At 41.3% G+C, this 26,429-nt stretch overlaps 1 protein-coding gene across 8 annotated transcripts in view; it reads left to right on the top strand.

Annotated features, from left to right (window-relative positions):
- COL6A6 (collagen type VI alpha 6 chain) overlaps window positions 1–26,429 on the top strand; it is a 161,863-nt gene that overhangs the window by 91,858 nt on the left and 43,576 nt on the right. For all 8 annotated transcript variants that reach the window (XR_012125637.1, XR_012125638.1, XR_005058938.2 and 5 more), the window contains exons 21-31: window positions 4,356–4,391; window positions 5,623–5,685; window positions 7,293–7,355; window positions 13,826–13,888; window positions 17,913–17,975; window positions 18,750–18,800; window positions 20,396–20,431; window positions 21,134–21,196; window positions 23,840–23,902; window positions 25,001–25,036; window positions 25,156–25,192. Coding sequence is in view for 4 of the 8 variants with exons in the window: in XM_073222986.1 (XP_073079087.1) it covers window positions 4,356–4,391; window positions 5,623–5,685; window positions 7,293–7,355; window positions 13,826–13,888; window positions 17,913–17,975; window positions 18,750–18,800; window positions 20,396–20,431; window positions 21,134–21,196; window positions 23,840–23,902; window positions 25,001–25,036; window positions 25,156–25,192 (574 nt within the window). In the remaining 4 variants the exon portion in view is untranslated. The remainder of the gene's footprint in view (window positions 1–4,355; window positions 4,392–5,622; window positions 5,686–7,292; window positions 7,356–13,825; window positions 13,889–17,912; window positions 17,976–18,749; window positions 18,801–20,395; window positions 20,432–21,133; window positions 21,197–23,839; window positions 23,903–25,000; window positions 25,037–25,155; window positions 25,193–26,429) is intronic.

Here is a 26,429-nt window from a genome sequence, read left to right as displayed (position 1 = left end):
AGAGAGCCAGCAAATGTGCAGTTCGCATCACTAAATTAAACAGACCAGTGTAATGTAAAAAAATATTCAGAGATGTAATAAAAAGTAACTTCTTGAAACAAAGGCTCAAATATGAAGATAGAAAACTCATACTCTGACTCAGAAAAAAAACTGATACAAAAATATCAACACAGAGCCACATCCTAGTGAATTACCAGATTTATTACTTAAAGAAAAATCATGAGAATTTCCAAACAGAAAAGATAGAAAACTGAGTCTGTCTTCAACCTTCTTCAAAAAATTAAGTACCAAAAGAGAGCAGTAGAATGATTATAGAGTTCTGAGGGAAATAGAGTGGTCTAGGATTTTTATACCCTCCGAAGCTACCCTTTCAGCATATAAGTAATTAACATGATCAAGCCTTCAAAACCTCAGGAAATAGAGTCTCCATGATCCTATTTTTAAATTTTTATGATAATAAATATGAATCCCTTTAAATGTAGTAATAAGACTACACCATAGAGACATGATTACAGAACAAAATATAAATGTTGTATACATTTGACAATCTAAAAATCATGAAAACAGGAAAGAAAGAAAAGATGTGGGAAAATACTAATATACTATAATCTCATCTTTCATTGCAAAGAGTCAGTGTCTAAACATCATCTTAAGCTAAAACATGTATTACAAATATATCCTAACCTAATTTTTTCATCAACATTTTTTCCTCATTTAGAAGTGCATATCTGTTGTTGTCAAGAAATGTTACCACCAGACATTTCCAATTCTTTCAGTTTTATTTATTTTTCTCTAAAAGTCAAGTAAAATTAAATGTAATGTTTTTATTTTAAGGTAGCATGAGTATCATTCCCTTTTAGCCAAATGTACCACTATTTAGAACTCTATCTGTAGTATCTGTAAACATCCATAAAAAGATGTCAGGAATCATGATTACCAAATGTTAATGATAGTTATTTATAGATGGGGAATTTGGCATTAGTTAAATTTTTATTCTGTGTATTTTCTGTATTTGGATGTTTTAAAATCAATGTGTATCATTTTTATAGTAACAGCAAAGTCATTATCCTTTTAGAAAGAAGAAAAATCTATACTACAGACTGAAAAACTAAAATGTAGGTAGATAATGAGCACTGAAGACACCTCAGTGCAAAAAAGGTTCTGCTGAACTGACAAGTGATTGGAGACAGCCAGCGGTAGGGTGGGACATGCAGGGAAATAACAGTGGTTGGCCAGATTTCAACTTCATTCATTTGACAAACATTTATTGAACACCTACAGTGTATGAGCAGTTCTACTAAAGACTAGGGTTTCAAACTCAAATAAAATATAATCTTTGCTCTCAAGGAACTTAAGAGTCATTTTATAGAGTCTGGTGTCTGACCCTTCTATTGTCATGTGCACTGAATAATTCTGTGTTGTGAAAGGCTGTCCTGGGCATTGTTGGGTGTTTAGTGATATCTCTGGCCTCTACTTGCTAGGTGCCAGAAGCACCCCTGCCTGTGACAGTGAAACATGTCTTCAGGCATTGTCAAACCTTCCCAAACCCCAGTGGTTTCTGCTAAACGGAGTATGAACTCTTCAGCCTAGAATTTTCAGCCTAGGGAAGGGAGGGTGCTAAATCACCCCTTGCAGCTGAGAACCACTGTTGTAGATGGGTCACACCTGTAGGGATAACAAGCTGTAATCAGTGCTCTATCAAGAGTCTGTAATGGGTTAGCGTGGAGGGAGGGAGGGATCAGGGCCACATTGCTTAGCGGGGGTTAGGGTTGGTGGGGTGTTGGCTCTTTCTGAGCCGAACTTTACTGAAATTAGAAGACTGTTGTGCTATGGTTCATGAAAAGCAACTGTAGCCTCCAACTAAAGCATGGCCCTCAGTTCTACTCCATCTAGAGGGCTGTTGGTCATGCTTACGTGGCACTACTGTAGGAGCACCATTAATTGCAATGAATGAGTTTGCTGTTAAGATTCAGGGTTAATGTCATGCTTTATTTACCATTAACAATGTTCTGCTTTTTTCCTGGGAATCCTGTGTCCCAAACCAGTCTATACCTATCTAGGAAAGTGGCCCTGGTTAACCACCCAAAAGCCAGGCTATGGGGGACCAAGGAATTGAGTTTTGGGTCTTCTTACTTTCAGGTCTTCTTTGGGGAGATTTTCTTGATGTGTGCATTCGCATTTCCTTTCACAGATCAGTCACACTGTCTGGATGTGGTACCAGACAACTGCAGGTGCTTCAGCAAACCATTAAGACCTTTGGGATTTAATCTTTCCCATCTAAAATATTTGAAAATTTGAAGCAAAATTGTAAAATCATCTCCCCTATTTCCTTGTTTTCTATCTCTCACACCTACCCAAGGTATCTCTGCTTGGAGTTTAAATCCCAAATAGGTGGTAGGTGATTTGTGAGAATTTGTCAGTGCCTTCCATTAGGGTTACTAACTCCTGCCTGGGGACAGGAGTCAGCTTTCACTTACTGTCACTCATCCCAGTGCTTCAGAGGGAACAGGAGCTCAATAAATGTGTTGAGATGACTAATTTTAATCAAACTCTTTCCAAGTCAAATGTTAAAGATACAGACAAGTGTTTATTGATCATGTTTCAAACACTGTGACAGTGGACCAAAGAAAGATTTTTGGATATAAAGGCCTGTTTCATCTCCCTTAAGTCTTTTCAGACAAAGAATATAAGGTTCTGAATAGTTCACATGAGTGTAAGGTTCTACTCAGTTGCTCACACTACAACCAAATGTATCCACCCAAGTCCAGGTCTCGTCGTGTGCATTTCTTGCTCCAAGAACCCCAGTGGTTTCTGCTAAATGGAGTATGAACTTTTCAGCTTAGAATTTTAAGCCTAGTGACCCTACTAGTCCCCTCTTGTCTCATATCTTTGACCCAAACTTAACACTATCAAATACACTTCCATTTGTCCTGCTTCTATGTCATTAGTTAGGTTATACCCTCCCCGAGAAAGACTTCTTTCATTCTCTACCTGTAAAACTCATACACATCCTGTGAAACCCATCTAAAAGAAGTTTCTTCCTTTAGGAAGATTTTCCTGATTTGACCAACTGTATATGATTACTTTCTTTGAAACCTATATTTCCATCCTTCCTTTTCCAAAACCATTTGCCATACTCTGCCTTGTAAATATTTATGATATTTATCTCCTCCTTACCAAATCGAAAAAGTCAGGGTCCCCTGAGGTCAATGACCCTTTGCGTGTGTGTGCCTGTGTGTGTATGTGTGTGTCATCTGTTCCTGTGGTTGCCATCCAATATGCTTCGTGGGCAGTAGATCCTTGGTAGGTATTTTTATGAATAAAATGGAAGTGAATTGACCAGAACAGGTTAAACCCCTGTGCTAAAGGAGTGGGGAGAGCTTCTTTACCTCCCTCTGATACAGAGGATTTGGACTTTTATCCCAAGATAACTTGTCGGGGTATTAAAGAAATAAGCCTCCAACCATTTCCCTTGATACATAGTCTGTTTCCTAGATAACAATAAATTTTGACTGAAATATTCTATGTGGCCTCACATAGAATTTTGACTTCAATGTCTCAAACTTTCATCAAGAAAATGTTGTCTGATATTTATTAAATTTTGCAAATCCTGGATGCTAGTCTTGTAATAACCTTACTGAGAGATCAGATCCTAAGTTAGACAATAAAATGTCTACGTCTTTTGATTTTCACATCTATGAAATATCAATCTGGAGCATATGCAGACCCTAACCTTACATATGAGAGTAGGAAAAATTTACTTGAATGTGTAGTGACATTATTTTGATTGGGCATTTTATTAGCATACTGAATTGAGTAACTTTTGAATGCTTGGGATGATTCCTTCACTTTTGACAGGTCAGATTAGTTGGCTTCTTGGAAGGAAGTGGATAAAATTAGTTTGGCTATCTTTAGCTCCTGAAATTGATGTATAATAAAGGTCATAAAGTCAGTTCTCCCAGTTTTTCCTGTCTTCCTGCCTTTTGGTTGCTCCACTCCTCATTTCTGGTTTACTTAATAATACTGTGGAAAAATGGAAGGAATAAAATTCAAATAGATTTTGGAGCTTTTGACCAGCTCTAGTAAATAAGTTAGTAGAAGGTGAATTATGGGCCTCTATCTGTTCTCCTAAGTATGTATAGATTTCATTTGTGTATGATTTTAATTACCTATTGCCCTTGTATAGAAATTTACAGTTGACAACGTTTTGATTTGATGGTGCAGAAGATAATTAAGTGTTTTAAGCAATATGTGAGAACTTTTTTAAATATCAATGTCTTAAGGTGTCCATTATTAAATTAAATATAAAAAGCATTTATTTTTCATAGTTAATGGTATCTACCCTCCTGTTTTAGGCAGCTCATGGCCGAAGGGGACATACAGGTCCACAGGTATAATGACTTTTTTCTTAACTCCAAATGATAATATTCTGTGTTCAATCAAGGAGCTAGAATAAAGGCTCTGGAAAGTCCCTTCCAAGTCTAAAGTTCTTTCACTTTTTGATTATATTGGTTGTGGCATAAAATGTTAGAAAACGTTAAGGCTACAATTTCAAGTACTCACACCTTAAAAGAAAATTTGGGTACCTTATTAAAAATTATAAAAATTAGTGGCAAGAAACACTAACTACTTGGTCTAATTATTGTTAAATTTAACTTCGGATTTCAGGTATAAACTCTAGTAACTCAGTGGGTAACCTTTCTTTTAGAGTTTTATTCAATTAACTCTGAAACCTTACTTACAATTTACATAAACCCCTTTTAAACCAAGAGTACAATAAAACCCCAGTACAACTTGGATATTCTGAATGTTTTGTTCAAAAGTAAATTATACAACATGTCATATCATCTTCCCTTTGTACATGTTGGTGATACATTATACACACTTCATGAATCTATAATGTTTATGAAAGAGCAGCTGTGTCTTAGAATTTTACAAAGTTAAAGAAACAAACATCCTCAAACTGAAAATACAGTGAGGATAAATAATAAATCTACTGTCAATCTACGTCATGGTGAAACTCCAGAATGTTAAAGATAAAACGTTTCCAACACTACCAGAGAAAAGACAGTTTTACTTATGAAAAGAATAGTAAATTAGATTTCAGCAGACTTCAATTCATCGACATATTTAATTTAGTTGCCTAAATTAAACTTTTGAATCCTTCCTTACTCCTTTTGAAATTCATCTCTCTGGAGAGTTCAAGGTCAAGGTAAAGAGAATGCTCAATTTTTGATCCCTAGATGTTTAATCTATTTGAATATAAATATAATGTTATAAGATGCCTGGAGATTTTTGCAGAAAATGTGAGGTAAATTATGAGTTTTTCAGGCCCAATACACTATTATGTATGTTATATTACAAGGGTTATAGGCGAAGGGAGTGTTTGTGTATGTGCATATGTGTATACATGTGTTTAAAGACTGAAAGAAGTACACATAGCTGTGGTTATCTCTGCTTGATGAGATTATAGAAGACTTTTACTTTGTATTTTCCTTTATTTTTTCATATTTTTTGCAAAGATCCTACTCTGACACTGTGAATGAAAAAAATATAACCTTTCACATTAAGGACAAAATTCTCAAGAAACAGTGTTAACAGGTCAATTCTTTATCACCATAGGGGAAAACAGGCATCCCCGGCCCAGAGGGACTCGAAGGCTCACCGGGACTGACGGGCCCTCAGGTACTTGTCACTAATCAGGGTGTGAGACCATAAAGAATCTGAAGCCTTGATAGAATCCCTCAACCCTCCTTGCAGAATTATAGATATTTGAAGTGTTTTCAGAGTAATAAAGTCAGGAAGCAACATGGCCTGTCCAGCATTTGGGCTCTTTATCTAACTTTTGTCCCACTTGAGAGGTAATAAATGAGCCAACGTGCTGGGCAGTGGTCTGCACTGGATGGTTTCAGGCTTGCTAGAGTATTTCAGGGAGACCTTGAGCCAAAGAAAATGTTGGGCCTCTAAACTGGGAATTTTGGTCAATTTAGCGCAACAAGAGTTCAGTGTTACATATCTGATGCCCATGGTGTAGGAAAATTGGCTCTACTCTAGGAGAGAATTGTTCCAAATACAGCTGAGGTCTTCAGGAGGTGATATATGGTCTAGAGCCTGTCCTTTCTAGCTTTCTTCTCCAGGGAACTGCCTCCAGCACTTTCCTTTTGCAAGAAACAAGTCATGGCTATCTCTGACACTGATCACATGAAGGGAAAGGAAGCATGTGCCAGAAAGGAAAATGGAGCCTAAAATAATAAAGAGAAGGGAATAGAAGTCCTAGAAAATGCTAAGATGAAAGAAAGAAGGTCATACTATGAAAGTCAGAACACATTTTTTTCTCTCCAAACTTTTAGTTTTGAAATCTTCAGAAATAACTTTGCTGCTTGGCAAATGCCGGACAAAGAGTGGTTCTGTAATTTCTCAAAGTTTTAATCTACAAAGTTTTTTAAAAAATTGAAGTAACTATTACATGTTGGCAGCTTGGTGCATGGAAGTTGGGCAAAATATCATGAGACATCAGAAGAAAAACTTTGTTCACATTTTTCCAAGATTTCAGAGCACTACACAGTTTGCCCCTGAGAGCTCTGTCTCCTTCTAGCTTGATTGCCTTTCTTCGTCTTACTTGCCAGCTGAGGAAAGTTCCTTACCTTTAAGCGAGAAATACTTGCCACTGAAGCTGTGGGGAATCATTTCAATATATTGTCTGGCTTTATCTCACACTAAACAAGTAACAATACAATATGCCTTCTTCTTTTTTATACACTTAACCTTTTTTCACAGCATAGTTTAAAAGGATATGCAAAAACCAAACACAGCATGGTTTCTCTGCTCACATAGGGAACCACAGTGAAAACGCAATATAATATTCCAGAAGTAGAGATTTCTGAATTTCATCTTACCACATGCCATATCTCATTTATGGCCAGTCTTCTATGTGGTTATTGAATAGAAAATCCATTTAAATATTCCAGTTTCAGATTGATATAATTAGGGATTACTCCTTTTAAACGTAAGAAATATATGCATTTGGAGTACAAAGAATGTTTAGGGCAATTAGAAAGCAATGCTGAAAATTTCAACTGTTCAGTATTTCTTCACTGTGACCACAAATGTCCAAGCACCTAAGTGTTGGGCTGGACCCTCCTGTCCTTGTGTAGAGAGAGCAGCAGAGCAAGACCGGACCCAGGCGGGAGCGGAGTTCTCCTTCCGATTTCTGCCCTCATTACTGACTTGGCGTTTTATTGTTAGTAGTCAAGTGCTCTGTTAGGGAATAATGCTTAATTCTCTGCACACAGGGCCCAAGAGGAGAGGCTGGTGTGAAAGGGGAGAAAGGCGATCTGGGAAGTAGAGGTCCTCAGGTATGTAATGGGAGCAGCTACTGAACCTGGCTGTGATCTTGGTTTCATATGAAAGTGCCTGCAGTTTTCTTCGCAGATGTTATTTGCTTCCTATGAACTAGCGCAATGCTTAGGCTTGATTTGAGTGCGAAGTATGGTACCACAGCACATCCTGGCCCTTGCCTTGCAGAGCAGGCTGCCATGCTGGCAGACAAGGAGGTGGCAGGTGGCATCCAGCCTCTTTGGCCTCAGCAGCTCAACAATTATTGAAAGTCTAAGAATTCCTCCTCTGTGTCAATCAGGTCACACTCCCCTGATCTCAGTCCTCAGGGACTTCCTATCGTTCCCAGAATATGACCTCAGCCCAGCTACACATAATTCTCCTGGGCAGACTGCAGAACCGTCACCAGCAGAACCCTCCCGAGGGACACTTATGGCCGGACCTCTGAAAGGGAGCCCAGGATATCAGTAATTCCATCTCCTCTGTGACTCTGTTATACATACCCAGCACCGGGAGTGTCTGTCGTGAGTACTTCCCCAGCTTTGAAGTGCATAAATAATCACCTAGAGAACTTGTTAAAGCTCAGACTTTGGTCAGTGGGTCTGGGGAGAGGCCTGAGAGTCTACACTTCCAGTAAACTCCAGGGATGACGGTACTGCTGGTCCCCAGACCACACTGCCAGTAGGAAGGCCCTACCTGACCTGGCCCTGGCCTGCCTGACAGCACAGTTCATACTTACTTGTTTAGTTGTTTGTCTCCCTTCTAGGTTGTAGGCCTAGAGAGCCAGGACTTTGCCTTGTTTATACTATATCCCAGAGCCCAGAACAACAGTGTGGCCACCCAACAGAGCCAAGTCTGCTGGTAAAGGAATAAGTGACTTGGCTGACATGGGGATCAAGGGAATCTGTTACTTTGTGTCCATTAGTTAAGCTGGGCAGTGGTCCATCACTTAAGTGGATGTGTTCATCATCAAAATGTTTAAGAAGCTATTTGCATAAATCTGTGTCTCATGATGCAATATTTTAAAGCATATTAATTATAGCTCATGAGGATATTTGTTCCCAATTTTGATGAATATGCTCCTTCAAAAAGCATGAAAACTTTAAAATTCCATGGTAGGACTAAATTAATGAAAAGCAACTATTTTGCATTCATAACCTTGGGTCATTAAAAGCTTACTGGTGTCACAAATTGGGATTTTGAAAAAATGGTGAATGCCAAGGGAAACCTATCAGGAAACCTATTCATCTGTTTATATAAAATATTGAGGGGTAGATGGGTTGAAATCCAAAGAGCTTGGTAATTCTCGTGCTCTAGAATCCAAAATTATATCCAAGTAATATAGGCTGGATGAACCATCAACCACCCCATTTACTCATTTGACAAATGAGTAAATGCATTATCCCATTTGCCCTGAAGTATATTTCTGTGAGTGGGTCCTCTTTAGTCGTGCCTTGGCAGGATTGGTCAGAGTTATAAATCATTCAACCCCTCAGCATCACCTGAGTTATTCAAAAGGCACCATTTCTCTCCAGCTCTTCCATTTATCTCGTTGGAATGTATGGTTTTCTTTCTTTGCTTTCTTGAAATACTCTCGTCAACACAGTGAAAATTATGCTTCAAAGATGTGTAGAATTTTCTATGTGCAGGACATAATGAATGAGGTCTCAAAACTGTTGTTTCCAAAAGAAAACCATGGGAGACAGACACCATTGATACACGTGTGAGTCGTCATTTGCTGGCCCTGTGAACCTGTCAGCAGAGGCGTTGTCTTGTCTTCCACACACAAGGGCCAGCCCCTCAGATGGAATAACATGGGTGTTTTCTAATTGCAGACTTTAAGGTTTTTCTTAGGATGTATGTTTAGAAAAAGGGCTGTGATTTCTTTTGAGAGTGTTCCAAAGGCTTTAAATTTATGCAGTGTTAGGGGCATTCTGCAAAATCAAACATGTGCCAATCTAACAATTGTGTGGCTATGATATAAAGTAAATGCAGTCCACAGCACAGTGAAAAGAAGAAAGAACTTTAAAGGAATGGCATGTTCATTTGTACCTTCCTTTGTGTCCTTTTTGTTTGGTTTATGGCTAAGTCTTCCACTAATGTAACCCATGCCTATGAAGTGGTGCAAAATCAGACAAAATATTCTAATTAGAGCTGGAATTCTTCTTCACTTAGATTTTGTTCTGAAATAATCACTATTGTCATATGCAATACCAAGAAAAGTTGAAATTATTCAGTGAAAATTTGGAATACACAGGAGAATTTCTATTGTCTTTTTTACAAAGCATAGCATAGCAATCAAGCACATAGAGTCCAGAGCCAGGCTGCTAGTTTTGATCTCCAGCTTTGTACCTTCCTAGCTGTGTAGCCTTGGGTAATTTATCAAACCTCTCTGTGCCTCAATTTTTTATGTTGTAAAATAAGAATAGTAATAATAGCTACCTCATCAGATTATTGTGAAAATTAAATGGTCTAATATACGTAGGTGCTTAGAGGAGTGCCTGCAATGCAGTATGCACTGTATAAATATTTATTACTACTATATCACATCAATATTACCTAATCTAATGGGTATTTCATGCTCAAAACGTGCTAGTCACCAATCCAAGGGAGGCCATACTAACAATAATGATCTAATAATATATAATGTCCTGTAATTGTCAAATTTTATTATTCTGCCTAATGTAGGCTGGATGAACCATCAACCATCCCTTTTACTCATTTGGCAAACAGTTATTGAGTGTTTCCTGTGTGTCAGGCTCTGTAGTAGGAAGGATGAATCAGACAAGTGCCCCCAGTCTCATAAAGGAAGGTCATGTAAGCAAATAATTGAGATGTGATGTGCTGAACGTGAACATGGAATCATACCCAAGGAAGGGTGGTGGGAGGGAGGCTGGACTCAGAGGAAAAGAGAGGCTTTGCTTTTGCAGGATAGGCAGGTGTTTCCAGGTGACAGAGGGAGGGGCAGGCATCCGGGAAAAGGAGCCAGCTTATACAAAAAGAGGTATCATGGTGAGTTTGGGGAACTATAGATGATTCAGCAAGGATGGAATGCAGGATGTGTGAAGAAGGAAGGATCACGGGCTGAGGTTGGCGGCTGTCTTCCAGGCTAGCACCAAGATCACCGCCTTCCCAGGTATCCCAGGGCTTGTTCTCTCATCAGCACACCCCTTGCTGGCCTCTTGTTTCTTATTTTCTCAGAGCTAGCTCATATCTGACTGACAGAGCTGAGCATTTCCTCTCCTCGGACTGTTTCATCCCAGCCTGTCATTTGCTGCTGTGAGTGTAGGCGCCGTTTCACCCCCATGAAAATAGTAGGTGACAGTCTCCTTTGAAGTGTGAGAAGAATCTGTGCTGCCCAGCCATATCCCACCTGAGTGAAGATGTCCCTGACAATCCCCGCCAACGATCCCAAACTCCTACCAGCCCCTTCTGATAAGACACTGAGAACAATTTTTTAAAACATTTAAACTATAAACATTTTCTTCACTTATCACGAAAGCATTTGTGATTGCCAAGTGCTCTGTGGCAGCCTCACCACAAACAGGCCCCCAGCCCAAGTGCCCACACTGGGAGAGCAGGTGTACCAAACTCCTGCCTCGGCTTTGGGAGTTCACATTTTTAACACTGGTGCATGGATGGTTAGAGCTTGGGAATCCTGCTCGGGCCATGGCCTCAGAACAGCACACAAGTGGCTGGGAATTCTATCTTTGGAGTCAGAATCAGGTTCAATTCCAGCTCACCCTCCCATTAACAGTGACTTTGGGTTAAATGCTTACAGTCTGTTTTTGATTAGTAAAATGGTGTTAACCTGTATCTCATTGTGTTGTTATAAGGAGTGAAGAAGTTTATATACAAATATGTATCACTTAGCAGAATGCCTTTCACAAATTAAATGCTCAATAAAAGGCTGCTGTTACACAAAGCCGGTAGTGAGCTGGCCTCTTGCTTAATGCTCTTTTCCTTTAAATGCCCTCAGCTTCTCTTTAACTCCCACAGCTACTCTGGACCTCAGATCAGGTTATTTTTTAACTCTGATATCTTGGCGGTAGCAGGGAATTTTTCTTCTTTTTTTTAGAAACACTGTTCCTTACACAACCAACAGCATCTAAATAGGTGATATATCTACCATTTATTGAAGCTGGAGCCTCATTCGAGCAGCCTCAAGCCCCAGTTTGATACTTCATGCGGCCCTACACAGGAAACACAGTTGGGCTGTCTGACACTCTGTGACAAGCCTCTCTCTGTACTCACCTGCCCACCTAAGAAATCTTTTGCTTTGGAGGACTTCCAAGCAGAGTGATGTCTTGCTGTGCTATGTGTGCATGAGGCGGCTACACATAAAGTGATCTCCCTGAAACTGCCTTCATCTCACAGAGCTCATTTTATCTGGAGGAAGCACAGAAAGTGAGCCCCTTGGCAAAACGCTCAATTTACCCCTTATTGTCAAGGACAATTGAAATCCCTCTACTTCATCACCTCATCCCTCTTGGGCACCATTCCTGGATAGGGAGGCACATATACCGGTGGGTAGTAATGGATTCCAGGCACTGTACTAAGGTTCTGAGATACGGCATCAAGGATGTGCCCCTTCCTTCAAGGAGTGTACAGGTGAGCGCATAGTGGATGAGAAAGATAAATAGATGAACAGTTACATGCAGAGCAGAAGAGTCTGTGGGACAGTTGGGAGACCCAATACAGACAGGGGGGTCAGCTATTCTTCTTGAATCAGTGATGCTAAAACTAAGATTTTCAGGAAAGGCAGAAAAAAAGGACCAGCTAAGGGAACAACTTGTACAAGTGTGGAGACATAAGACACAAAGAAGTCTGTGGTGACTTCACATGCTTTGATGAGCACAGACACAGAGTGACTGACATGGCCACCAATGACCACAGAGGTGTGAAGTACCACTGTTTCCAGGTATTTTTACATGTTAATAAATAAAGATATTCAACTTTATTCTGAAAGCTACTCTGAATTTCAGAAAAAAAGGCAGCCTCAGCCTGAGCTTTTAAATCAAAAGGAAAAAGAAATGGGGAGTGGATTAGAGAGAGGCCAGGCTACAGTCAGGGTGTTCACAGAACCTGGGAAAGGCCTGAAGGTGGGTGCTTGCAGTGCAGCAACAGAAGGATGGATACCAAAGGGGCAGAGACTGCAGGACTTGGAGCTGATGGGTCTTGAGAGAGAAGCTGGAGCAAGGGGTCCAGGACGACTCTTCGGTTTCTGGCTTGGGTTTGGGGAAGCGAAGGGTGGCGCCATTCCTTAATGATCAGAATGAAATAAGCACGAACCTCTTCTTTTAAGATGAAGAGGGAGGGAGAAAGATGGCAGGTTGTCATCATCTTCCCTCATTGTCTCACAATCTTTCCTACTAGGAAATTTTTTATGTCCAACTTACTACATGTTTAATTTTTTAAAAGATGAGAAGGTTAATGTCATACTTTATTTTCTTCTGAACAAAACTAATTTACTAAGTATGCTTATTACACAGATTTGGTTTGTTTATTTTTAAATTATAGTAACCATGGCAAAAAAATTGTGAAAATGATTTCAGTTCACTGGCACTGGGATTATTTACCAGTACCTATAGGTAGTTTGAGCAAAGGAGATTTCTATTGCCATATGTTTGGATATCCCAAAGGAAACCCTGATCCCAAGTGTCTCTAACATAGCAAGACAGTTGGGCTGTCTCTGAACTGGGATTTTTTAAATGTTCGGCTATCAAGCTGTTCCAGTAAAGCACACTTTCTAGAATGTTAAGGAGACTCCTCTTATGTCAAATAGATTTTTCATATAGACACGTGGTACATTATCCATCTGTTTAAGTTTTGTTGTGTTCTTCAATGAGATCTTAAAGCTTTCTTTATGTAGATCTTTTATTGTTCTTGTTAAATTTATTTTAAGTATTTTATAGTTTTTTTCTCCTATTAGTAAATGTAAATAATTTACTTTTCTAATTTAATTGCTGGAAAAGTGAAAATTATTTCAGAATATTTATCTTGTACCACCTGAATGTATCTTGTTATTGCTAATTATTTTTAGTAAAGTTTATTGGGCTTTCTATTGTAAAAATCATATTACTTGCAAGTGAAGATGTTTACCTTAAAAAAAAATGCTTCCCACCAAGGCACAGAACCAGGAAGAAAGTTATCAAAGGCAAATGCCATTCAGAATGCCTTCTTTAAATGTTAGACATTTAGCAACACCTGCTTTCACAGCAAAACAGGCAGAATCTCAAATCTCTTTGGAAAAGAACTCTCACAAGGAAGCACAATCGTTTGGCAACATCTGGCATTAGTTACTTGTTTAATTTTCTGTTATTTACTAGTCTTTATTTGACAGCTGTGATACTTTTTTCCAGAACAAGAATCAGTAAAGCCATAACTCTTTTCCCATCTGGGGTTCATTTTCCTCTTAGAAGAGACACAAAAGATTTAAAGTTAAGTCGCTGTATGTTCTGCTATATTTTCGATCCTTCTTTTGTTTCAGGGACCTCCAGGACCAGGAGGAGAGGCAGGGACTCAAGGCCACTTGGGAAGCCAAGGAAATAAAGTAGGTCACATTCTTTATATCCACCAAAGTTGAGGTTTTTCTTCAAGGGAAGTGTGTCTAGTTGCATCAGCCAGAGCCTTTTCAACACAAGGGAGAACATCCCGCATTGCTCCGCGCCCTGGCTTGATTCTTAGAGAGCCAGCAGCATCTAAGGACATGGGTGTGGAAGGGTGAGGTCAGGGATTCCAGTCTAGCATCACCTCACAAGGGGCCCCACCCGATCTGAGCTGGGGACCTCAGGGAGGGGACTGTGCCGGCAGGCCTGCCTTTCTTTCTCCTCGCACCCTTTTTTCCTCCCTCCTTCCACTCTACCTTCCTTTCTTTTCTCCATTCATACAAACCTTGCTGACCCTTTTTCAAATGAAGGCACGACACTGGTACTGAGCTGAACTAGGGACTCAGCCCCAGGGATCTCCATCTGCCTTGCTCGCTGACACGTCCTGGTGCTCTTGCTCTAAGTCACAGCACCTGGCACTTGAGGGCACATACGGAGCACTTAGTGAATATTCGTTTAATCAAAGAATTCTGGCTTCTTTAATGATTAATATGATGTGGAATTGACCCTAGGAATTTAGAATAGTTTGAACACAACATAAATACAACATCTATGACATCAAGCAGTCAGAGAAAGGGGCTGAAACGGGGGCTGGGCACAGTGTGAGAAGTGTGTCTGGATAGGGAAAGAGGCATCACAGCACACGGACTTTGAGCAGACCTTAGAAGATAAGGACACTGATAGCAGAGAATGGGGGTGGGGGATTTCAAGTGGAAGAAACAGTGAAACGAAAGCACAGGGTGGGAAAATCCTATGAGTAGGTGTTTGGAGAATAAAATGATGCTGTCTGGTGGACACATACAAAACAAGGAAGTCTGTGGTGGCTGACTTTTTACAACTAGTCATTACAAGGCTTTTTACAACTTTTTGAATGGAGCATAAGAACACAGCCAGACTTCAGAAGAAGGTTTTAAATAGACGACTCAGGTTAGAAATATTCTGAAGGTGGAATACTGGAACATTGAAGATCAGAAGCTAGGAGAGTAGTTGGTGCTCCCAGTCCCCCAGACGGGCAGTGACTGGGCGCCTTGAAAGGGTGAGGACAGGAGGGGCTCATGGTTACTGTGCAGGAAGCAGCAGGGTGAGGGCAGATGGCTCAGGGGCACCCAGCCGAATGGTGGCACCCCAGAGAAGCAGGAAGGTCCTGAGGAAGCGTGGGGGCAAGAGGAGGAAAACCACTGGTTTGGTGGGCAAAGGAGAGGGTCTAGGGCTGCTTGGAGGTGCAGGTTTCAGTGTTGTTTGGATTTTTCAAAAGATTCTTGGTGATGTCCTTTTGCAAGAAGTGTAAGGGGACAATGAATTATTAGAAAGGAGGAGAAAGAAACAGAAGCCCCCTGAGAAGAGTTCAGGAAGGAGAGGTTGGAAGCGCCCACTGGCTTAAAGTGGGTGCAGAAGTGGGGGTGAGCCGCCGTTCCTGCCAACTGAGACACCCCAGAGGGTAGGTTCAAACAGGCAGCATTTGAGAGGCTGAGAAAGGAAGGAGGCAGGTGCCAGAAGGACCGAACACTGTGCCACTGGGGGTGGAGGTGGGGGTGACTGTCAGCTGCTCTTTCGAGAAACTAGGCTTTGCAAGGGAGGGGAAGGCCCTTAACTGGTTCTGGCACAGCCCAGCACAGATTGGGCTGGGTGTTGCCCTCAGTGATGGGAGAGACTATAGTGTGTCCTAAGCAGAGAAGAGGAAAACAGAAAGGGAAGAGGAGGTTGGCGAGGGAGGAAAGACTAGACAGTCTGCGGAAAAATGTCTCGGCATGAGACGAGATGAAGGGTGCGAGGAAAGGCTGGCTTTGGGCTGGAGCGCTGCTGTAAAAGGCTGAGTGACTGTCCAGCTGCGACAGTGACAAGGACAGTTGATTGGAGGATGGAATGAGATCCAAGGTGGCAAGGATGGAAGGGATGACTGGAGCTTCTGGTGGGGCAATAGCGGTCTAAAAGGAGGCTGGGAACAGGCAGTGCCACCCTCTTGCCCTGGGCTGAGGGTGTGAATGGTGCCACAGGTAAGGACCAGGCTTCTCTGGCAGTGAGGGAGGGTGCAGGCGCCACGGCCGTGCAGAGAGGGCTTGTGTGTGAAATGAGGGCCCTCCGCAGGCTGTGATGGAGGGGCGGAGGGGCCCCAGAGCAGGTGCAGGGGCAAATGAGGACCAGGAGAGACACAAGTAGGTTGGTGGTGCCAAAGAAGGTCACTGTGACAGAAGGTTCTTTCAAATAGGGTAGTCAAGAACGTGGGAGGGAAATGCCTTCAAAGCAAATCCAAACACTTTGGGTAGCCCCAAGATGGACCGAGCCCTCTAAACTCATTACTGAGATGAGTCCCCAACACTTACTTCTACTTTGCTCCTCAAGTTCCCAGGGGAGCAAGCAGCCCAGCAACTAATTCCAGGCCTGAAGCTTGGCTGCACCAAGAGCCGAGTGTGTGACCCTGGACAAGCCCAGTGGCTTCCCTTGTTTCCCTGCCTTAAAGCAGATGTTCTCAAATTTCAGTGTGCATAAGAATCAGCTGAGAAGCTTATTTTAAAAGGCATGTTCTTAGGCTCCACTACCAGAGACTGATACCAACAGGGTCCAGGAATTCCCATCTGCATGCGGGCCCCAGGTAACTGGGAGGCAGGTGACCCCAGGGCACACTTTGAGAGCCACTGCTGAGAGAAAGGTGCAGGGCAGGTGGTCGGCTGCCACCCTTCCATGGAGCCCACTCTGTTTCACCCCTGAGTCCAGTGCTGGTGGACAATTATCCATTTGCCCTTCTCACTTGTGTTGCTTTTCTCTCCTTAAAAATGAGCTAACCACTCACTCCCACTCCTTAGGTGTGGGCTGCACACACTTCTGCATATTCTTTCTTCCAAAGAGTACACGATGGAAAGGGCAGGTGGGGGGAACCAGATGGGGAGGAACCTGACCAGCAGCCTCAGCCAGATGATGAGGGTGCCTGCCAGGGGCCACAGCAACATTGACAGTACACACTCCTCAGGTGACGTGGTAAGAATGGCACTTTAGCTCTGGGGCCTTACCCCCCAAACCCCTAAAAATCCAACCTAATCATGAGACAAACATCAGGCAAATCCCAAGTGAGGAACATCTACTAAATACTTGACCCAGAACCCTCAAGATGGTCAAGGTTATCAAAAACAAGGAAACTGATACACTGTCAGAGTCTAAAGGAGCAGAAGGAAATGGAACATGTGGTATCCTGGCTGGGATCCTGGAACAGAAAAAGGGTATTCGGTAAAAGCTAAGGAATTCCAAATGAAGTATGGGCTTTAGTTAATAATGCTGAATCAATATTCCTTTATTTCTTTGTTGTGACAAACGCACCCTATGAATGTAACTAAGGCAATGTTAGCAGAGAGGCAACTGGACACAGAGTACACGGAACCCTCTGTACCATCTTCACGTTTCTGTAACTCTAGAATGTAAAGCCTAGTTGATCTTTTGTTACTTTTTTTAAGAAGACTTAACCACCTGTTGCAAACCTGTGTTAACTTTTCCAAGTAGCTGGACTTTCTGCAACATAATGCTGAGACTGATCCATAACCCAATACGTGTTCTGCTAGTCAGAAATCAGAACTTGCCAGAGTGGACATGCTGCCTTGGTTATCATGATTGACTCCCAAAGCTAGATTAATAAGTCAGCTGTCTTTGCAGCAGCGAGCTGACTTGCATGGATCATCATGGAAAACAGTTCTATTAAGTTTTCTGAACAGTACAGAGCTTTCTCTTTGACTCCTGGTAGGCCCTCTCCAGGGGCGCCGTTCGGGGCACACCCGACGTGCCAGGCCCTGTTTGTCACAGGAGTAGATGGCAGGGGCCACCAGCAGCCGCTGCTCTCCTGCGGCACCGCCCACAGCCCTGACCACAAACCCTGCACGCTGTGTGATATGTGTGGGTGTGGCTAAAAACTTGTCCCAGCGCCATCAGTTCTAATTTCTTTTACAAACAATCTAATAAGGACACACTTCATTGCTCTGTTTGCAGGGAGAACCTGGAGCTCCGGGAAGCAAAGGAGCTCTTGGCCTGCCTGGTCCCCGAGGCTTGCCGGTTTGTGCTTGATTACTACCTTTAATCGGGCCCTTGGACCCTTTTAGTTCAATAGATATCAGGTGTGGCTCTCAGAAGAGTGTTTTAAAGACACCATCCAGTCCTGCTTGACAGTTATCAGAATCAAGGTATTATCCTCATCATGGATTAGTTCCTTGGCCAGCTTTTCCAAGGTGGTAACTTCCTGGGTCCCAAACATCCTGGCCGGGATGCTCTTGAAGCCAAATTATAAAATGAACCACACTTGTCTTGAGCATCCCCACAGCCCTCCTTCCAGTCTTTCTTCCCATCCGCACCCAACCAGCAGAAACCCAGCCCCCTCCCCCAGCACACCAGGCTTCTCACTGAGGCCTGCCGCATGGGTCTGAGAGGAGCTGAAGCCCAGGCATTCAGGAGGTCTTACTTTTATCCAGCAAACTGGAAATGGATTCGAGCTAAGGTATTAAAATACAAGTGTTATCCAGAAGACAGAATACTACTGTCTCCTTTCACTGAGAAACTATATGCCTGAAATTTGCTAATTTAATCCTCATAATAGTACCATGAATTTGTATAATTATTATCCCCATTTTACAGATGAAACAAGTAAGACTGAGAGTGCATTATCTGTTTGTGAGAGCTGCCTTTAGTGCCACTATCACCAAGTGTCAGAGGCAAACCTTGCTTCCTAGTTTCTCCTAATCAAACCAAAAAACTGGCTCTCTTGTTCTCTTGTGAATAAGCCTGCCTCTCTCTGTATTCTGGAGTGCTTGTAATTACTTGCTTTGTTTACAGGGGGACGATGGCCACCCGGGTTATGGCAGCTTTGGAAGTAAAGGAGCAAAGGTAAGGCTGGAAATGACATTTTCCATTTATTTTTATTTATTTTTGCCACACTTAGGAAAAAGCAAGCAATGAATAAGGCAGTCTTGGACATTTAGAGATAGATTTTAATGATTTATTTGATGATGGGAATATGATGGAAGAAGAAAACAATTTGGTGGTTTAAGGTGCAGGCAACCATTGAAACTTGGAGATTAATTTTCTGTTCTTGCAGAGCTGTGCGGCCAGCACTGACTTGTTCCATCTGAGCCAGGTGTCTCAGCAGCTCTGTGCTCAGGTTTGCTTAGGGAGGCATTCCGAAATTTGCCTCCTCTTGTTGTATTTACTTTAACTACTAGTGAGAAGTTTTACAAGGCCCTTCTAAATGCTTTGAGTCAAGCAATAAGTTAAAAATAAAAAACCTTTTAATTTTATATCAAAATTACAACTTTATATTGTCACTGAATGTTTGTGTCTTGAAGTAAGACAGGTAAATTTACCCAAACCAGTGATTTCCATACACCAGCAATAACCACTTAGAAATCATAATAACAACATCCACAAAAACAATATAGTTCATAATACCGTTTCTGCAAAATGTTTGAGACCTGTCACAAAAAATTACTGAGATATAAAACCTCAACAAATGGAGACATACCAAGTTCTTATTGGAAAGTCTAAAACAAATTAAAGGATCAATATAATTCCAAGCAAAATTCCAATGGGAGTGATGCCATAGGCTGTCTGGGAGAATAAACAACCCAAAAAAGCTAAAGTTTCATTGGATAAAAGAACTACTGAATGAGTGACTCCAGTGAAATTTTCATTAGAATAGATAATAATTGTAAACAATCTTAATATCTGATAAAGGGAAATAATTAAATAGCCTATAGCATGGGAATGTTAGCCACTGTTTAAAATAAGTATATATGAAGTTTATAATTATGTAAAGAAATTATGTAACAATGTCAAGTAAAAAATAAGAATATAATCAGAAAAAAAGCATTTATCCCAATTGTGCTGAAATGTATTTTAAAAGGCTTAAAGAAAATATGACAAAATATTAATAATGGTTAGTTTTGGGTAGTGAGATTTGGGTGATTTTCTTCTTTCTATCCTTTTGTATTTTATGTATATTTGAGGAGATACTATTTTTAATAATCAGAAAATAAACTTTAAATAAACTATTTTTTTCATCAAACGGGATTATCACACCTCTTCAGCTTTAGACTGTGGCCAAATTAAGGTGCTGTAGAGACCAGGAAATGAGTGGTCAAAGTTTATCCTCCAGGCTTCCCAGATACCTCCCTTGAAATCCATTGTTAAGATTGTTTCAGAGACACGTCGCTGAATGACCAGCTCCCCTGTCGTGTGCCTGCAGTAGGGGAGCTGAATTGTAGTTCCGCAGATGTATGCATTTCCACTTATCTTAGGTTGCCATGATGTTTTGATGAAAGCAGTAAGTAACCATAAATTGGAATTAGTTTCTCAAATGGTGTTTTGGCCCGTTCTTGGTTCAGGGGTACTAAAAATAAATAAGGCAGCAGGATAAATTAGAGTCAGTATAGACCTATCTCTGGAATATGTGCATATGTTAATTTCCGTACTGTCAATTACAGGGGCAAGAAGGATTCCCTGGAGAAAGTGGAGCTAAGGTACCTGGTACTTCACACTAACTGGAGATCAATCAGGAGTATCCTGGAGTTAGGAAATCTATCATAGGAGAATAGAAGGATACTTAATTATAAATGAATAAAAAGAAACCTTCTGGGGGAAAGAAGGGAAGAAAGAAACCAGCCTCTTTAAAAAAATATATTTCAGTTCTAGTTTTTTAATTTGTAGGCAAAGAAAGATATCATTCTTATTTTTTCTCCTCACATGTACTCCTCCCCCTTTATCATATGTGTTTTCTTCTTTGCTCAAAGGAAAGTAAAATGTAAGGAAAACTAAAGGTACCTGATTTCACCTGGCTCAATTTTCCCAGTGCATTTATAAATCACCTTCAGATAGTAAGTTAGCAATGATGTCCCTCTACTTTAAGGTTGCTACTTTTGCTAGAAATGTTTACTGAGCTCAGTAAATGCCAGGTCCTGTGATAGGGTCAGGGGACAAAATGAAAGGCACAGTTCATGTCTCCAAGGAGGTTGGGCTCTAGCCAGAGAGACAGAAATGGAAAACAGTGAGGATGCCATGTGCTGGAAACATGAGGATGATTGGGAATATACTTGAAAGAAAGCTGTTAAAGATAAAAGTACACGTGAAATATGTCTTCATGTTGGGATCAGTTTAAAGACATACTGAAATATATCTGTTTGATTTTAATAACCATTTTATTTTATTCCTCTGAATTTATTTAGGGTGAGATTGGGGGCCCAGGTGGCCTAGGAGAAACTGGACCCCAGGGGGCAAGAGGCCAGACGGTAAGCTGCTTGGGTAATGAGGCTGTATAACCTCAGTTACTTTGGGGAGGCCCTTCACATGTTTCTACAATCATTTGAGTTGTCGCTGTTCTCAAAGACTTGTAAAATGTGCACTTTTTGTTAAGGCAAACTTGGGGAAGGGAAATGGATATATTACTCATCCTTCAATGCCTGCAAGAAGGCAATGGACTGTTTGCTTTTAGGGAACAAGTTCATCTATTCTGGCTGCAAGTACCACCCTTAACACTAGAAAAAAGAACTTTTTTAAGGAACCCCTGTGGTCCAAAATAGTTTTGTCCTGCCAAAATATAAGTTTAATCCTGTTTCCCTGGCAGGTTTCCTGCAACCCAATGCCCACTGACTTCTTGTCTTCTCTATTAGGTTTTGTTAAACTCCGTTTAATGAAGTGTATCCTGAAAGGGCCCCTCCTTATTTAGCTCAAGAGAGCATCTCTTAAGCTTTGTGAGAAAGTTTCTGTTTATTATGTGGCTGAAAATGTCCTTATTTTTCCATGAAAAGGCTTATATATTGCCTAATGCTTTACATCACTTAGAATAAACATGGGGCTCCAGTGCATCTCATAGGCCTCAGTGTCCTCAGGTCCCAGTGGGTTCAGAGTGGATTTTTGCATTTGTTGCCGCTTTAGGTATCATGCGCTATGTATAAGTGAAATGGCTACTTGATAAGAGGCACAGTCTTATGATAATTGTCTTCCCATACATTCACTATCTCTTCGGAACAGCGCTGGTGAGGGAAACTGATCTTAACACAGCATCAGTCAGCGGGAAAAGAAAAACACAGTGTCTGATAAAACTGGGTGCTTGAGGTGGTTTTCCAATTTTGTCATCATGGTTAAGTTTATTTTTGTCTTTTTTTTTTTTTACTGTGTTCAACAAGAACTTTATGTGTAGAGATTATGTTGGTACAAAATAAACTGTTCTTGCCTCCCCCACGCGTCCCCCAGGAGAACTCTTCCCAGCTGCAATTCTTTTCCTCATATGTGTTTTTGCATGGCTATCCTTCAACATTACACTCAAATAAAATAAGAAAGATGGAGACTGGTGTAATTAGGAAGATAATTGGAAGAGACTCTCCAGTTAATCCAGAAATCCTCCCCATTGAAATCTCTCTGGGTCCTGTCCCTCGGCTTGCTAATGAAATGCTTCACTACTAAACACTGGGAGCCGCTAACGAGTTGAGCCATTTGTTGGGTTCCCTCCCCACAATTACACAATAACCATTTTTAAAAACAATGGACTAATGGGAAACATAAACATTCCCTCTCGGCTTTACTTACTTGGGTTTTTTTCCCCACCTTGAACAATTTACACTGCAACTTGCTTATCTCACCTGTCACATGGCCTTTTCCACATGTACACAGATACTCTTGAATTTGAAGTTGAAGTTTAGACACTGACAACGTCCAGGTTTTTCCTCTGAAAGAGCCGAAGTTTCTTTTGGAAGACTTTGGTGAAGCTGTGTTTTGAGTTTTGAGTACCTCTCTATAGTTTCCTTGGAATTGCTACATTCCTAGTTTGAGTTTTCTGTGTCTTCCTTCACTGTGCTTCTTTACCCCCAACTGAAGTATTCTTTTTAAATTTGCCATGATATTTGACCTGACTTCTTTTGTGTATATGTGTATGTTTTGTATGTATTTATATTTTTTATCAACTTTACACATGCATGTATCTTAAGTGGGGGTTTCTCAGCCTCAGTACCATCGACACTTTGGGCTAAATAATTCTGTGTTGCACTTTGTAAGACAGTTAAAGCATGGTGGTTTACATGTTTCCCATATAGCTGGCCACTAGCTGTCAACATCAGCCACTCCCCTCTCGCCCCACCACCACTGTGACAGGCGTGTCTGTCCATCGTTTCCAGACGTTGTCTGGTGGGGAGGGCAGTACAAAATTCTCCCCGGTTGAGAAGCACTGGTTAATTATATTGTTAAGAGCACACAGAGAAATTCCTGGCATGAGGGGTAAACAAGTGTTGTTTCATTACTGTTGTTATTCCCCCTTCCACTACAGATATTTCTAGCCAAAAGTTAAGTGTTTTCTTATTGTTGTCATTTCAAGTTTTGTTTTTCTGGGTCCTTTGCACATTTTTCAGTTTTGTCACTTACCATCTCACTTCAGTAAAAATTTCTCCCCTGGCTCAACAATTCCAGTTCTAGCAATCTTCCCTGAGGAAATCATCAGGATTGCACATACAACTGTAAACTTAAATGCCAGCAATAAAAGACTGATTCAGTAAATCATGGTACATCCGTGTGATGGAGTGCTGTGCAGCTGTGAGAAGTGACTTGCCAGAGAATATTTGTCCAGAGGGATACACTGAGATTAAAAGTCAATAGGAAGAGTATAAAATTATATTTTAAAAGAGTAGTTTCCTGATATATATGTATATACATGAACATACACACACACACACACACACACCAAAACAATAGATAAATGAAAGACACCAAAATGTCAACAAGAATTATTTGGGAAAGGAGGGATTTCTGAGGATTTTTTCCTTCTGTGTGCTTTCTTGGCAGTCTCTCAGTTTCTAAGATGAAAGTGTATTGCCTTTGAAATTTAAAACATCCATAAACATACACATACTTATAATTTTAAAATAAATAAATTCTTCTTTGAGGTATCCACTGGGCTTCCAGGAGAGATGGGATTCCCCGGAGAGCCAGGACCTGCTGGGCGCAAGGTGAGTTGAAAAGCTATAAATCACACCAGATCTTTTTCCAAATAAAAAGTCAGTGCACGGAGGCTTCATTTTCCAAATGTGCACACTTTCTGTCTTTGCAGCTTGGCAATTATCTCCACTATTTTTCTATGTTTATTTGCTCAGAGAGAAGAGGAAAATAATTGCCGATAAAATATCAGTTTACATTTTCTGGGAGGTAGGAGGAATTGAGGGTGGAAATGGAAAATATTAGACTAAAGTGAGATGTCTCAATTACCAGTAAATTTTATTCATCAGTCCAATCCGTGTTCCCTTCTTATATTCAGTAAGTAATTGGTGAACAAATGAACGTGAGAGGAAACTAGTAAATAAGGAGTAAATGATCTAGGTGCATCCACGGGGACTCACCTGCCTCAGGAGTCTGGGTGGGCTGCATCGCAGTTTTCCTCAGGGTCTCTGACAGAAGCCAGACTCTTCCTGTTCCAAAGATGGGATTGAAGGCATGAAACGAAAACCAAAACCAAATCTACTTGGTTCTTTTAATCCCCAACCAGAAATACACACATACACATACACGCACACACTCACTGTGGAAAGACAGTTGGGATTGCCTTTCCAGATGTTCAGTTTGAGCCTGGTCCCTTTGTCACTCACAAATGATGGGCACTGATGAAGGCGTAGCTCAGTGGCTGCCCTGCTGCTGAGGCAAAGCCTGAGGCTGAGGAGGTCCACACCTCTGCCTTAAGGTGGGGAGCCAGAATGGGTAGCTCAGCCTTCCCTAGTTCTAAGCCTTCCGCCTGCCCCAGGGCTCTCTGCGCCAGCGTCAAGGGGGCATCTACGACTTCCAAGTCTGGAACACCCTTGTTGCCCAAAGGTGGGGCTGCAGGAAAGGGGTCTTGGGAGGCTGGCGTGTATCAAGCTTGATGCCTACAGTTTGTTCCCTGGGAATGTTATTCTGAACGCAGTGCTGAGGATCCTACATGTCTTCTTTTTCCCTCTAATAAGAATACAATCTCTTCAAAGTCTCACTTTCTCAAGGTAATGTTGGTGTGAATTCTGGCTACTGATGTGTGTGTCCAGTGCAGTGAAACCACATTTTTTGTTTGTTTGTTTCCCTAGGGTGTGAAAGGGGCCAAAGGATTGACTTCGTTTTCTGTATGTATCTCTTGACCCCAAGAAAATGCTCTAGGCATTCCATTAAATTGATGTATTTTTAAACTTCAAGACCTGGCAATCTGTTTGTTAATTCCTTTGGTTTTATTTTTGAACTGCAGGCATGTGAGCTCACTCAGTTTGTACGGGACCACAGTCGTAAGTACCCCGCTTAAGGCGATCGCCTAAGTCATCAGCATTCATAGAAGGAAAGCAGTATGCTCTGCATTCAGAATTGAGATGATATACTTACTGGTCAGTCTCTCACAGTTAGAGATGTCACTGCATACCTTCTGAATCAGCATAGACTGGTGATTATTAACTCCTCCTCTGGCTGCCAACTTATCTGTTGGAAACTGTTCCAGGCACTGAATAATGATATAGCCTGTGCTTTTGATCTAGGGAAGACTGAGATAGGAGGTGAGGGCTCTCCTGATGCTTCAGGAGCAGTGGAGAGTCGGACTGAAGTTTAAAGTGATTATTAATGCCTGACAACAACTGCCAGGACTGAATTCACCTGGCACGGAGAGAGCTGCGGCAGCGGGGCACCCTGTGGCCGGGGGCCTTGACTCAGGTCACTGGTCACCACTCCTTTCCGGGAAGGCTTTCTTGATTTGCTTGTAAAATTACTCATTCTGCCTAGATACCTTCTTTCTCTCTCAGTATCAAAGCCAAAAGCCTTTTAGTTTGGCAAATGCTCTTTTGAATTTGCTCTAAGACCATTACAGCGGCTTTTTCTATCATAATATGTTAGTGCTGTCAAAGGAATTCCACTTTCAAGATGAGGAGAGAATCATCTATTTAATGTTCATCTGCAAATGTGTAATGGCTTCCCAATAAACACTGTACCTGAAAAGAATGTTGAAAATCCCCTCAAGGTATGTGGGGGAGATAAATAGGCAAATTAGAGCTCATTTCTGTAGAGAGCATTAGTTTCAAAGACACAGACTTTTAAAAGCTTTAATGCACTATGGATCTTAACTGCGTTTTTGTAGCAGGATGGAACCGTCCTTGGTGGGAATCGAATATACACATTTGGTTATGAAGAGTAGTTGATCTGGGGCTGAATTAGTGCCTGGGAGCACATCTCTGACGTGGGAGCCACGGGGGCTGTAATGACTCTAGGGTGGACACAAGTGTGATGAGGCCTCATTTTTTCAGACTTGAGGGTCTCAATGCAAAAATTGCAAATCTGAAAGTAGGTACAAAATTATCTCAAAAGTGTCATTTAGAACAAGAATGGAAATCATAACCAATGACTTCTGCATTTTACAAAAGTACATGCTCATGTGAACGCATGTCTGGTGCCCTTCTCAGACCTTGCAAGGGACCCCTGCCCATGAGAGGGCGAAAGCAGTGCTGTCCAATAGAACTCTCTGCGGTGGTGATGTGTCTC

Source organism: Manis javanica, chromosome 15 (assembly GCF_040802235.1).
Source record: "Manis javanica isolate MJ-LG chromosome 15, MJ_LKY, whole genome shotgun sequence".
Lineage (NCBI taxonomy): Eukaryota > Metazoa > Chordata > Mammalia > Pholidota > Manidae > Manis > Manis javanica.
The sequence above is the reverse complement of the archived record's forward strand: the minus strand, read 5'-3'. Positions and strand labels throughout refer to the sequence as shown.